Source organism: Spermophilus citellus (genome assembly GCF_964194105.1).
Source record: "Spermophilus citellus genome assembly, chromosome: 4".
Taxonomy (NCBI): domain Eukaryota; kingdom Metazoa; phylum Chordata; class Mammalia; order Rodentia; family Sciuridae; genus Spermophilus; species Spermophilus citellus.
In genome coordinates, this window is record NC_138185.1 from 69486905 (window position 1) to 69500345 (window position 13441).

At 43.5% G+C, this 13441-nt stretch overlaps 1 protein-coding gene across 11 annotated transcripts in view; it reads right to left on the bottom strand.

Moving 5' to 3' along the window:
- Window positions 1–13236, bottom strand: part of CPEB1 (cytoplasmic polyadenylation element binding protein 1) — a 90114-nt gene extending 76878 nt beyond the window's left edge. For 2 of the 11 annotated variants that reach the window (XM_081290836.1, XM_081290835.1), the window contains exon 1: window positions 11004–11334. In XM_081290836.1, the coding sequence (XP_081146962.1) occupies window positions 11004–11018 (15 nt within the window). In that variant the 5' untranslated portion in view covers window positions 11019–11334. The other 9 variants (XM_081290833.1, XM_081290842.1, XM_081290838.1 and 6 more) reach the window with 8 other exon arrangements.
- Between the last annotated feature and the right edge of the window lie 205 nt (window positions 13237–13441).

Genomic DNA, 13441 nt, shown 5'->3' on the forward strand with positions numbered 1-13441 from the left:
TACTTCAGATAGGGTTTTAAAACTGGTATCCATAGATTGGGATCTTGTGAAATCTCTGCAAAATTGTATTCACACTAAAAATCTGAGAAAAAGATTTTCTTCCATTTAGTTTTTTAGTTTAAAAAAATTTGTACTGAACATGTATACTTTGTTTTTTAATTAAGCCAGAGCAACAGAAAGCAATATACTTAGATGTCCCCAAAGAACTGGTTCAACTAAGATGTAGTTTGGCAATTTCCCCTTAGTTTTATACCAAATAATACAGCTGAACAAAACCTCTATAACATTTGTATTCATGATTTTGAACATATTGTTTACTATAATTTTGAACAGCCCTTATATGAGTACCCATAAAGAGAAGCATGATTTGGACAAAAGATTATAAAATTCTAATTTCCCATGAAGAATTAGTTTCCTTATGGAAGAATATAGATCCTCTGGCCAAGTTTCTGTTTCCTTTAAGTCACCAGATCACTCAATGCCAAGTTTCTGGATAAACTTTTATTAACTATATATATTTAGAAATGCTTCTCGTGGCTCAGCAGTAGAGCACTCGCCTAGCACATGGGAGGCACTGGGTTCGATCCTCAGCATCACATAAAAATAATAAAATAAAGAAATGCTTCTATATTTAACTTTTTCCTCCATTATCCATCTCAAGTCTTTCACACAAAAATGTAAGAAATAACAACATGTTCAGTTGCTCCATAAGAAATTGTCAATATTCCACCTTTTTCAAATAAGAAAATGGCAATTTCACATAGCTCAATCTAATATTTCAAGAACACTGAAAAACTGCTAGGTTAGTTGTTGAAATTACAGAAATGGATAAAACATAATCCTTGTCTCAGGAGACTTCATTAAGTGGGAGAAATTAATCCAGTTAAGTAAATGGAAAGCAAGGGAAGCACAAAATGCTGCACGAGAGGAGAAAAAAAAAAGCAAATAAAGGTGTCTGGAATGGTTTCACAATTAGAACTTCTAAGCTAGAGAATAATGCAAAAAGCAGAATTTCAACAAGCAGGTATGAGGGGAAAAAACAGGCAGAGGACAAGCATAGAGAGAATACAGAATATAGTAAATTCAAGCAAAGAAGTGCTGTCACAGGGCTGGACAGGGAGTTTCACAAGGAATAAAGGAGACAGGGCTGCAGATCCTTACTTTCTGTGTGTATCAAAAAAGATAGTGAATCCTAAACAGATACAAGATATTTCTCCTTTTCCTTCCTGGTCCTTCTTTTCTCCACTGGCTCCTTCCCCTAACTCTTTTAAGTATGCTCAAGACTCTTTCACCTTAAAAGACATGCCTTCCTTAATGAAAACATGCTCTCCAAGACACAGGCTTCTTTATTCTAAGATAAACCTTCCAAAAAATATGCTATCTTTATTTAACCTCCTGTTCACCCGCTCAATCCACAAGATTCTGCCAGCACACTCCCTGCAAAAACATTACACAACTACTCTTAAATTAATAACTTCCTACCTGCCAAACCCAACCAAGTCTATCTTACTTGGAATCTTTGAGATATCTGATCCTTATCCACTTTCCATTCAATCCAGAAGCTACTTTATCCTAACTTTCCCTTTCCTACTCTAGTTATTATTACATTTCTATTACCCAATATTATTTGAGCTCTATTAAGTCAGTCTGGAAAAGGAAATACTATTATTGCCACAACAGGCTTATGAGAACATGAAAAGAATATTCAATAATGAGTCTGCTCAAGGGGTTGGGGTTGTGGCTCAGCGGTAGAGCACTCATCTAGTGACGTGTAAGGTGCTGGGTTCAATCCTCAGCACCACATAATAAATAAAGACACTGTGTCCAACAACTAAAAAAAATTTTTAAATGTATGTTAAATATACAAAGTTCAATAACCAGTTTTCTAGTTCTTTCAAGTAAGAAAAGGTGTTTCATGAAAAAGAGGCTTATTCTTCTTGAAATTCAATCACACAAGAACTTTTGACGCCGCCTGACTTCCCATTTGTCACACAGAGTGTTAAAGGCATATACTCAAGGTTTGTGATTTAATAAGATTAATTTATACTGCTTCATTAAGGACATCTGTTTGTGAAATTGGCTATTGCCTTAATCCCTGCTAAGGTGCCAGCAGCTTCATCCACCCCCATTAATTCTTCACCACCATTGCAAATGTCAACAAAGTTTACAAAGCAACTAATGTCTTAAAATTATGAAAATAGTTTTGACTTTGAATTCTTAAAGGGTTTTGTGGATTTACAGGGGTACAAAGACCTAGCTTTGAGACATGCTATCAGAATAAAGGTCAGGTTTCTAAGCCATAAAAAAACAAAAACAAAAACAAAAACAAAAAAACCTCTCTTCATGGTCTGGCTTCAGCTTAGTGACCAAGTTAAATCCCGATTGGTTTACTCCTTTTTTAATGGGAGGATAACACACTTGCAATAAAGGGTACTAGTTATACTTGGTCAATATTCATGTTTATACCTACCTGAGTAACTACCACATGTGTCAAGATTCAGAACATTTTTATGATCTATAGGTTCCCCTGTGCTCTTCCTGCTCCTGATACTTAACTCCTCCCCAAAAGAGCTTACTGGAGATTTCTGTTGTCACACTTTAACTTCTTATAAATGGAATCATGTAACAGGTACTCTTCTGGGTCTGGCTTTTCTTTCTACTTAGCATGAGATTTCTACAGTGCAGATTTCTAGTTGCAGTGCAGCTCAGTGGTTTTATTACTGCTTAGTGTTATAGATGTAATGAGGGGTTGGGGATTTAGTTCAGTGGAAGAGCACTTGCCCAGCTTGCACAAGGTCCTCTGTCCCAGTGAGAGAGAAGTAAGGGGGGAAAATCCAAAAAAACACAAGGTAATAGATATAATCATATAATTTATCCATATTTCTGCTTATAGGTGTGCAGAAAAGAGTTAATTAAATAGCAAGCCTTACTGCTGTCTTCTGGTTGACATCTGGGAACTTGGATTTTGACCCACCATTTGCATTACTGAAAAGCATGACCTACTATATGTAAACTGGATAAACAATATGGTTTATGCCAAATACTCTCTCCCACTGGAGCTTGGAATTTGGGTACATTCTAAGCAGAGGCTGCCTGGTTGACCAAACCAAAATAAAACACACACACACACACAACACCCTATACATGAAGTTCTAACAGGTTTTGTTGACCGACAACATTCTACATGCACTGTCAGCTGTGGGAATTAAATGGGGTCCTGCCTGACTCCCCTAGCATAGAACCCTAGGGAATTTGAACATGCTTTCCAGACTTTGCCCTATTTTCCCTGGGAATACTCTTGGGGATCCCTGACACAACGGGCATTTGTTTATTTTTGAACATTTTGAATATTATAAGAATATTTGCAGCAATTTTATTTATATCTTTTTAGTGTGATTGTATACTAACTTCTCCTGCATATAAGAATACAGTGCAACTGGTAAGTCTTAGGATAGTAACCACTGCACTTAAAATTCTGTCAATATTGAAATTAGTTACTTAAATGCAATCCTCTCTTTCATACCTCCTTGTCTTTATTTGTGTTGTTCTATTGCCTAAAATGTTCTCCCTTGGTCTGTTCAAGCAAACCTTTAATTCTTTTACATGCCTATCCCCCATGTTATTTCTGTATATATTTAATTGTTGGATTTACAATATAGCACATAACTATTTTATGTGCTTGTGTTCCTATTAGACTATTAACTCCTTGCGAGCTGGATCTTTCTTATTTATTTGCAATCCCCCCAATGGTCCCAGTATATGATGAGAAAGCAACCAATAAATATAATGATAATCTTTGGATCCCTAATTATATAATACTATTCATGTGGTATTTGAGTTTATTGGGCTTTTTCCCATGCTAAATTGTATCTGGTCCAAACTTAAAACCCCCAATCCTGAAATTATTGAGTACCTACGAACTTTGACAATAACCGGTGGAACTGGTAATCGAATGTTTTATCTTTTTATTCATAAGGGTGTGGGATGGAGATAGGAAGGATCCAGGAACTCATGTCCAGCTTGGGAGATGTGACATTCCATACAGACGAAGGGCCAAAGAGATAGGCCTAGTGAACAATGAGAACACTATTGAGGCAAGGGGCTCCACAGAGTGGCAGGTGTGAATGTATATGAAAAATTGAAGAGGATGATGGAAAAAGCAGATTGCAAGCAATCATGCAGCAAGACTCAAACTAGAGAATCAGCAATGAGCAAGGAGAAGTAATGAAAGGATACAAGAGCTACAGGAGACAGTTTTTGCCCCAAAAGGACACTAGAGTCTAACAGGGGGAAAAAAAATTAGACCCATTGTGTACAGAGGATAGAATCAGATTAGCTCCAAGAAATGAGAAAAGGAAAGAAACTGATGCTGTTTTTAGAATCAAAACCTGCTGGGTTTAATATGCCTCAAACAAATACATGTATTCAGTGGCTCAATCAGAACTATAAATCTTGAGAACAACCAGGGGTGAAACGCTCAAACTAAAACTTAGTCACACAGAAAACTGGTGTAGAATACATGGACCCTCTGAATAAAGGCACAGAAATGATCCAATAGACTTAACCATAGAGAATGTAGCATTGAGGTAGAAGAGGAAGCCTGCAAATATATCAATAAGAAAAATCAGAAATTCATAGTCTTGTGAACCAAACAGAAATTTTCAGTGTAATGAAATAATAAGACACCAATATAGCAGAGGTCAAGTTGTGTGAATTCTAAAAATAACACTAGCCTAGAAATGAGAAAATGAGCATTCCAGTTCTGGTTCTATCATCCATTCACTGTATAAGACTGAAATAATTGTTTTAATTCTAAGCTTAACTCTCCTTTGTCTATAAAAAGAGGGAGTCAGAAATTAAAACTGGGCTTGGTAATCAACTCCAAATTATACCTGGAAGACAGATCTCTTACACCTTTTAAGTTCAAAACAATTCCAAGATTATAGCTTTAAAAAAAAATGTCTCAGGAGATACGGCCAACTCATGAAACAGATGGTGTCAGAGCCAGAATTCAGGGGCACAAACCCAGAATGATGACAGCACAGGTGTTAAGTAGTAAAAGATTAAGTGTTCTGTCAAAAGACACACGAAAACCCCCAACATGCTCTTCAAGATAACTGCTCTCTTCTAACAAAGAAAAGCTATGCTCATGACTTTATTAAAGAAGATGTAGGCAATGGGGTTAAACCCATCTGTATGATACTATATCAGCATATTATACTGGCTAAGAATAAAGAAACCAGTAATAGGATTAGTCAAGTTATTCCCAGAATCAACAGTGGCCCATTTTTAGCACACAAATCTTTAGACCTGCCCTTCTGGGGATTCTCCAGTTACCTCAAGGGAAGTCAGCACAAAACACCTTACAAAATAGAGACAAAGAGTGTTAACTCACTGTAATCTGAAAGGACTGTTCCAACCATACAGGAATACTTAAGGAAAAAAACAAGGCAAAATTCAAAGGTAAAACATGCTAAAATGTTTTCTTAAACTACTGAAGGTAAAACTCAGTCCAATTTATCCAGGTACACCCCCAATACATGCCTGATAGTTAAAAGCACATATCCATTAAAAAACAAAATGATCCCTAACAGGTGTCTTTTTAAATCCCAATAACAGGGGTTGGAGGTGCAGCTCAATGGTAGAGTGCTTGCATAGCATGCATAAGGCCCTGGGTTTCATCCCCAGCACCATAAATAAGATAAACCTGCATACAATTTCAATGTGACTAGTCAGTTCCAATTAGCCTATCCCTGAATTTAATTTAAAAATAGATTTCAGTAACAAAAAGTCACTGGAAATTACACCTATAATGATGGTTCAATATTATAAAATTTGGATACTTTTAACTGGATGCGGTGGTATATGCCTGTAATCCCAGCAGCTCTGGGAGGCTGAGACAAGAGGACCACAAATTCAAAGACGGCCTCAGCAAAAACAAGGTGCTAAGCAACTCAGTGAGACCCTTTCTCTAAATAAAATACAAAATAGAGCTGGAATAGTGGCTCAGTGGTGGAGTGCCCCTGACTTCAATCCCTGGTATGCACCCCCCCCCCAAAAAAAAATTTGGAGACTTTTTATGGAAGGTCAGATATAATTTTCCTACAAAATGTAAATATTATGATTATGTACCTTTTAGTTCAATTTTTCAGCCAGTATACTATATTTTGGGGTCCTAGCAACATTAAAAACTTTCTGCACTTGGAATTTGTGCTTACATGAGCAGTTTAACCAAAACAGGATTCGATGATGGCAAGGGAAAAAAAAAGCAAGGCAAAATTTCAAAGTTGCAACGTGGGGGGAAAAGGAGGCAGAGTTAGTAGCATCCAAAAAACTTAACATTGAAAGGGTCCAGTACATGCTTCTTGGTTTTAAATCAAAAAAAACAGAAGCCAAATTCTTTATGTATCCTCCCCCAACATGCTTTCTGGCAAATTCCCAGAGTCAGTTCATCTTAAGATACTGCCTAGGAAGAGCAGATTTGCAGAACAGGATGAGATTATAACAGCTCTTCCAAGCAGAAAAAATAACTTGCTATTTGATGCCATGATTCTTTTACTGCCTCCACCACTATCTACTGAAGACAATAGTCTAAACATTAATATCTGTGTTTGGTATACAATCCTACCCAAATTTTAAACCAGAAGTATAAACCCCTTAATTAATTTGACCTTTAAACAATTTTAGGGAATGGCCATTTCACAAGGGACCTGAAATCAGTGAATGAGAAAGCTTGCACACACAAAATTTAACATAAAACAAAAAGACACCAGCAAAGACAGTAATCAACCTCCCCCACCCCACCCTCATACACACACACATAGTCCTCCCCACTCCTAGAATCTACAAACATTGAGCTCATAGCTGACTACTTGGCTAGTAAAGAATGCTAAAGAAGTGGGTAGGGAAACCTAACATTTTAAAGTTCCTATCTTTCCTAAAACTTTTCAGGCCACAGGTAAGAAAGCAACCTAGCTTGTACCTGAGTTGCACTCTTATAGAAAAATCCCTTTGGCAAGACTTTGCCGCTTTAATTCTTAGGAGGAAGGTACAGAAATGCTTATAGTCCCTTTATATCTACTAGTGTGGCTATGTATAAGGCTGAGATCCTAAGTTTTACCCAGAGTTAAAACTCTAGCCCTTTATTCTGGGGCAGGATTCTTTTATGCTGTTGGGGCTTATCCCTGAAGATTTTACCACATACTGCCAAAAATCCTTTACTAGGGGAGGTGGGTGTTGTTAAGTGGTATAGCATATGCTCAACATGTGCAAGATCCAGGGTTCAATACCCAAAGCCTATAAATATACAAACCCTTTATTAATTCTTCTTAGAAATCTGAGATACATTATGGCAATTATTTAAGAAAAAGTGAGATTTAGTAAGCTTGATTCTACTCATATAGGTACTAAAACAATTATATAATTTTATGTTTGCCTTGTTTCCAAAGGAGAAAAAGACTATTGAAATTTTAAGTATGTTGAAAAAGGAAAGTCTTTTGTGCACAGGATTGGGAGGATCACCCTCACAATGGGAGGAGCCCGATTTCTCCCAGACCTCTGGCTCTCAGGATCAACTAACTGCTCTCACACACATTTTGGAATGATAGACACAGCACATTCCTCCTGACATCAACACTGCTGCACTAATGCTCAGAAGACCCACACTGACTTCTACAGCAATAGATTTCCAGGAATGCAGTTAAGGTTCACTCTACCTATAAAGGGGACCAGTTCACAGACCACCACTTTTTTTTCTTATGCTGTCCACAACCAATAAAATCCCCATGCCCAGTGCTCTGATATACCATAATATATATCATATATTAATAGGTTAGGCTATGGCATCAAAAGGACCCCAAATGTTATTCCATTAATTAAAAGCCTTGAGACTAGACATCTGAGCTGTTTCCTCATCTGCAAAACAGGAGGGAAATCTTACAGGAATGACTTAAAAACAGATCCCAAACTAGCTCTCAGGTTAAATACAACACAAAAGACATGTTTCAGCTGGTCCACAGAGTTTATAATTTTTTAATTACTACATTTAAGTCAGGGAATTCATCAAAATAGAAATGGCCAGCTTGACTAGGAAAAAAAAATCAAAGATCCATCAACTCTGTACCAACATATTTGCTTGGAACCGGTCAGCTAGCGGCTGCTCCCTAACTCCCTTTAGAGAGCAGCAATAGGTATTACTCTTGCTTCCTTCCTCTTCCCTTCAGGCTCCTGTAGAATTTGGTTTGCAACCCATTTTAATGATAAAAAACAAAATTAAGCCAGGCAAGGTGGTGCACACCTATTAATCCCAGCGGCTTGGGAGGCTGAGGGAGGATCTGGAGTTCAAAGCCAGCCTTAGCAATGGCAAGGTGCTAAGCAACTCAGTGAGACTCTCTCTCTAAATAAAATACAAAATAGGGCTGGGGATGAGGCTTAGTGGTTGAGTGCCACCGAGTTCAATCCTGGGTATCCCCTCCCAGAAAAATTAATAGATTGGGGCAACCACTATCATTATGACAACTTTGGTTTGAGCCTGGAGTCCTACAACTTGATCATCATCCTCCATTTTCTGCCTCATGGACATTGTTATGTGTGCCTGGGAAAGACCCCAGAATCATTCCAAACCAAATTCCCATGATAATTCACCATATGCACTAGTTTTTTGTTTGGGGTTGTGTGTTGGTGGGGGGGAATACTTAGGGGACTGAACCCAGGGGTGTTTTATCACTGAGCTACATCACAAGCCACATTTTTTACTTGGAGACAATCTCACTAACTTGCCAGGTTGGCCTCCAATATACAAGCCTTCAGCATCAACCTCCCCAGTTCTGTGGATTAAAGGCATGCACCACTATGCCATGCATTGCTGTACAGGTTGGCAAAATCGCTCTTCCACACAAGAAAGCCTAATTATAGTGAGCTGTATATACGACAACCACTGGGAAGGGAATGGTAAGTATTTTTATAATGCAATACTTACATATAGGGTACTCAACTTCCAAATACTATTTCTATAAATGGAGCATGCATTGCCCAGCCACCCAAATTTAAATTAAGTCACCATGACAAAAACAAAAACACCAAGCCCCAGCCCACCCCAGCCCATAACCCCCCCCCCCAAAAAAAAACAACTCCGCAGATGCAATGCTCTGGGAGTAGAGTTTATAGCTCCAGGCAAGTTGGAAGAGTAAAGATAAATACCAGTAGTGAGCTCTGAACACTACTGTTCTTAGGGGCTCCCAAAATCACAGAGCACCACTGGGCTCCAGAAACAGAATATCCACCCCCTTTATACTTACCACACAAACAAACCCCAAAACCAATCGCCAGCTTGTATTTCCAAGATTCTGTTGTTTCGATTGGTTCCCATTTTTTAAACCCAGAATGAATCCCTAGACTCAAAGAGAACCTGAATTTAAGGGTGAAAAACTATCCTCAGTAGACACTCTGCCAGCTGGCACAGGTCACCCCTATCACTTGAGGAGCACCAACCAGAGCTCCCAGTCCAACCCACTTGCCCCGACTCCAACAAATGACCAAGACCAACAGTTTCCTTAGGTGCCAGAAGAATGTGGGGAAGCAGTGTGGTAGCCAGGGAGACGAAGGAAGCAGTCGCCAGAAAAATGCCAGTTCATCAGAGCTAGCCAAGGCCGCGGCGGGGAGGGCACAGCCATCCTTGAGGTCTGACACAGGCAGTAGGCTGCTCTGGGGAACTCGGGGTTTCCTGCACGTCTTCTACAGGCAGAACCCTGCTTGAGCGCCCCGTAAACAGGAGTACAGCCTGCAAGGAGCAAAATGCCATCGCGAAAACACCACGCACACGAGGCTGCACATCCCCAAGCCAGGTTGCCCGCGAGTTCTTTGCATTCTTTGGCAGTTCTGGCCACTTCTGGGGATTGTGGTCTCGAAGGGTCCTTTTGGCAAGAAGCACAAAGTCATGATCAACTTGATCGAGAAGAAAAAACCTAGACAAGGACAACTAATGAGACACCAACGGCAAAGACCTCTTCCTGGTCTGCACCCCCTAACCTCGTGTCCCCAGGCCGGCGCAGCCCTTCCATCTTGCATCTCCGTTAGCTGAAGCAACCGGTCAGACCCACCCTCAGCGCCCACCACTGCTTCCGAGGCCTGCAGCCAGAGCTGGAGGCCGCATCAGTCTCCCCTACCTCGGGGCTCAGGCACCTGGCCTTGTCCGGGCTGAGGAAAACGGCGTCGCCAGCCAAACCAAATGCACACATCTCCCCAGGACACAGGCGGGGTAGGGTGGGGAACCTGCGTCTCTGGGCCGCAGAGGTCCCTACCCGTACACGCCCCCAAGACCTACCTCGAGTTGGCCAGACTTGCAGGCCTCCGGGCTCAAAGTTGAGTCGCACGTGCGGGACCCTACCCGCGCGCGCTCTCCAAGACTCCTCTGGGAGCCTATCGAACGTGTGAAGCCACGTGACCCCCGGGCCAGGAAAGCGCGCGCCTGGCACGAGGGCCTGATCCCTCCGCCTTAAAGGGGCCGCGCCCGCGCCGTCGCGGCGTTCTCCACGTGAGACTCTTCACCCCCCGCAAACCCGCCCTCCCGGGGTCCCCGCACCCTAGACGGAGCACAGGAGGCTCACGGCAGAGGAGAGGGGTCGCGGGCTGCTAGCGCTGGCTGGCTCAGGCCTCACGTGCGACGGCTGCGAAAGAAGCAAGTATTCTGGGCGCCGGGACTTCCTTCCGTCAGTCTGCTCTGGTCAGGACCTATGCTCGCTCGAAGCCACCAGCAGCGTAGCTCACAAGCCCAGGCGACAGCCCCCAAGAGTCGCTGCGCCTTTAAGCCCGAAGGCCCTGAGTCACGGGAGGATCCCTGCCCCCTCGCTGCACGCCCCTCCACGCGGCCCCACGCCCGCCGCATGTGACTCGCGCCAGCCCGGGACGCGGAGCGGGGGAGGGGCGCCGGGGCTGGCGATGCTGCGCGCGGACCGTTAGCTGCTGCGCTGGACCGGGCCCCGCCCCGGCTTGGCAGCGGCTCTTACCAGAGGGAACGCCATGGGGCCGGCGCGGCCCTGCGGGACTGGCGGACGGGCCGGCCGGCTGGCGGGCGGGCGAGGGACGCACACACACGTGGGCACTATTTTTGCAGCGAGCCGCGCGCAGCTCCGTACCCGGTGGCTTATAAAGCTCTACGGAGCCGCCCCCCGGCCGGATGCGGAGCACCTGTGTCGGCCCCGCCCGGGCCCCAGCCCCGGCCCCCGCCCTGCCCTGCGGCTCCCTCTAGCAGGCGAGACCCGGCTTCGCCGCCCACCCGAGCGGGCGCCGAGACGGAGGCGGGCTATAGAGCCGCATTCACTGCTGGCCGCAGCACCTCTGGAAAGCCAAAGGTTCACGCCTGAGCACGCCACTCACCTAGTGACCCTGGCCAAGTCACCATCTCCTCTGGGCCTCAATTTGTAAATCGTGAAATAGGGCGCGATCTACAAACCCTTGCGACTCAGCGGTGATGTGCTTTGTCAGGACAGTGTCCACGCCCCTCCTCTTCCAATGACTGCTCCAGGGCGAGAGCCAGCCTTGCAGAGAGCCGCCACCGCTGTCAGAACCTTAGCCCCCGAGCTCCAGGAGGCGCGCTCACTTAAGCCCGATCGCTCCGTGCTCTGGGTAGAGGAGCTCTGGGTAGAGGAGCGCTGGGCGTCTGGGGATTCCGGAAAGTTCCAAAGACACCAGTGATCCTCTTTGGACTATAGTTCTCTAAGGAAAGCTCTTCCAACGCTCCCACAAGGCTGCGATAGGAAGCTTTACAGAGAAGGGACAGGGTGGAAGCCAAGGGGTGAAGGGAACTGCTGTGGGACTCGCTGTTGGTGAGGACAAGCCTGGGGCAGCGGGGGCAGGAGCGGACCGGAAGCCCGAGTCAAGCGCCAAGGCGGAGGTGGCATTCCAGGCAGAGAGATCGAGAGAAGGCAGAGAGCGAGGATTGAACTGAGCTACTCTAATAAACCAGGGATAACGCGTGCTTGGAGCGCAGGAGGGAAGCCTGGTTTCAGTTTGTGAAGGATCTTTATTCTGCGGATAGCTGGAAGTTAGTAAAGAGTTGTAAACGGGTTGAGAGTTGTCAGTTGTCTTTTAAGGCCTGACTGGCTGGAGATTTTAGAAGTTGGACGGGAAAAGGAAAGAAACAAAGGAGTGCGGGGGTGGGGGTAAGGGACAAGAGTTTATTGAGCATTACTGTTTTACATGCTCTCTCATCATATTATTTTTAAGCATTTACAACATTCAAGGCTTCTCCTGGCACTTGAGCAAAATGGGGTTGCCATCTTGTTAAGAGGTTTGTGACTCTGGCCTGGTTCTAATGGCCAACGGGAGGGAAACAGATAATTGTAGTTTTCTGTCCAGGGTGATGGAAGGAAAGGAAGTCTATGGCCTTAGTCAACAGGAGAGAAGATGAGGAGGATGACACGAGGAGTAGGAGTCAGTCTCCATCCCCCTACAAGTCCTCATACAGGAGTTTCCTTGTTTTGTTGAGATTTTGAATAGAAAGGATGATGACTAGCAGGGACAAAGCAGGAGCAGCTTCACTGGGATGCCCTTCCTGGGGCCTTTTTCTCAGGGAGCAGCCCACCCCTAGGTCTCGTCTTGGTGAGCCAGCAGCATAGGACAGCTGTTTAAAATACCTTCTATTTTACTTGTCTTCTCAGGGAGATGCCACTAGAGCACAGCAGCCCAAAGAGGGTGAGAGCGCTGAAGGTCCAAGGCATATCTAAAAGGGCTGTTGGCTGCTAGGCAACATAAAGGAATGAGGTCCCACCTCAGCTCATCTTTAAAAAAAATGAAAATATGTATTCTTTTATCTTAATGCAAACTTTAAATCTAGGGGTCCGGTGCACTTTACTGGCTTTCAATTTGTAATCCCTTACATCCTCCTACGTGACTCCAAAGTTGAGTTAGATAAGAATGTGAAACCCGGAAGAGGGCCCAAAGGAATGGGTGTCTGAGAGCTCTTTCACATTTCAGAGCTCTCATTAAAAAGTAAAGACATTTTTCAGGTGACTTGGAACAGGAATTTCTGCTGCTTAAAATTCCTCTTCCTAAACTTTCTGTTGCAAGTAACAATAGATCACCTTTCCTAAGCACTCATTATTGCTAAACACAGCTCAAAGTGCTTTACCTATGTTAACTCATTTTGCAAATGAGGAAACTGAAGCTCAAAGAAATTAAAAGTATCTTGTCCAAGGACTGCCCCACCCCTCCAGCCAACTGTGGCACAGCACCCATCCAAACCCAGGCAGTGTCCTGGTTCCATAGGCTGATGAGAACAAAACTTCCAGCACTTTTATGTTTGCACTCCCTGTGAATGACCTCAGAGCTCACTGCAGATAGTGAGGGAAGAGGTGACCAAGTTCAAATATAGTCATAGCCTCAGGTTTGAATGAATCCTTACTTCCTGCACTCACCTAGTTAGGCTTGTAGGTCATACAGGAAA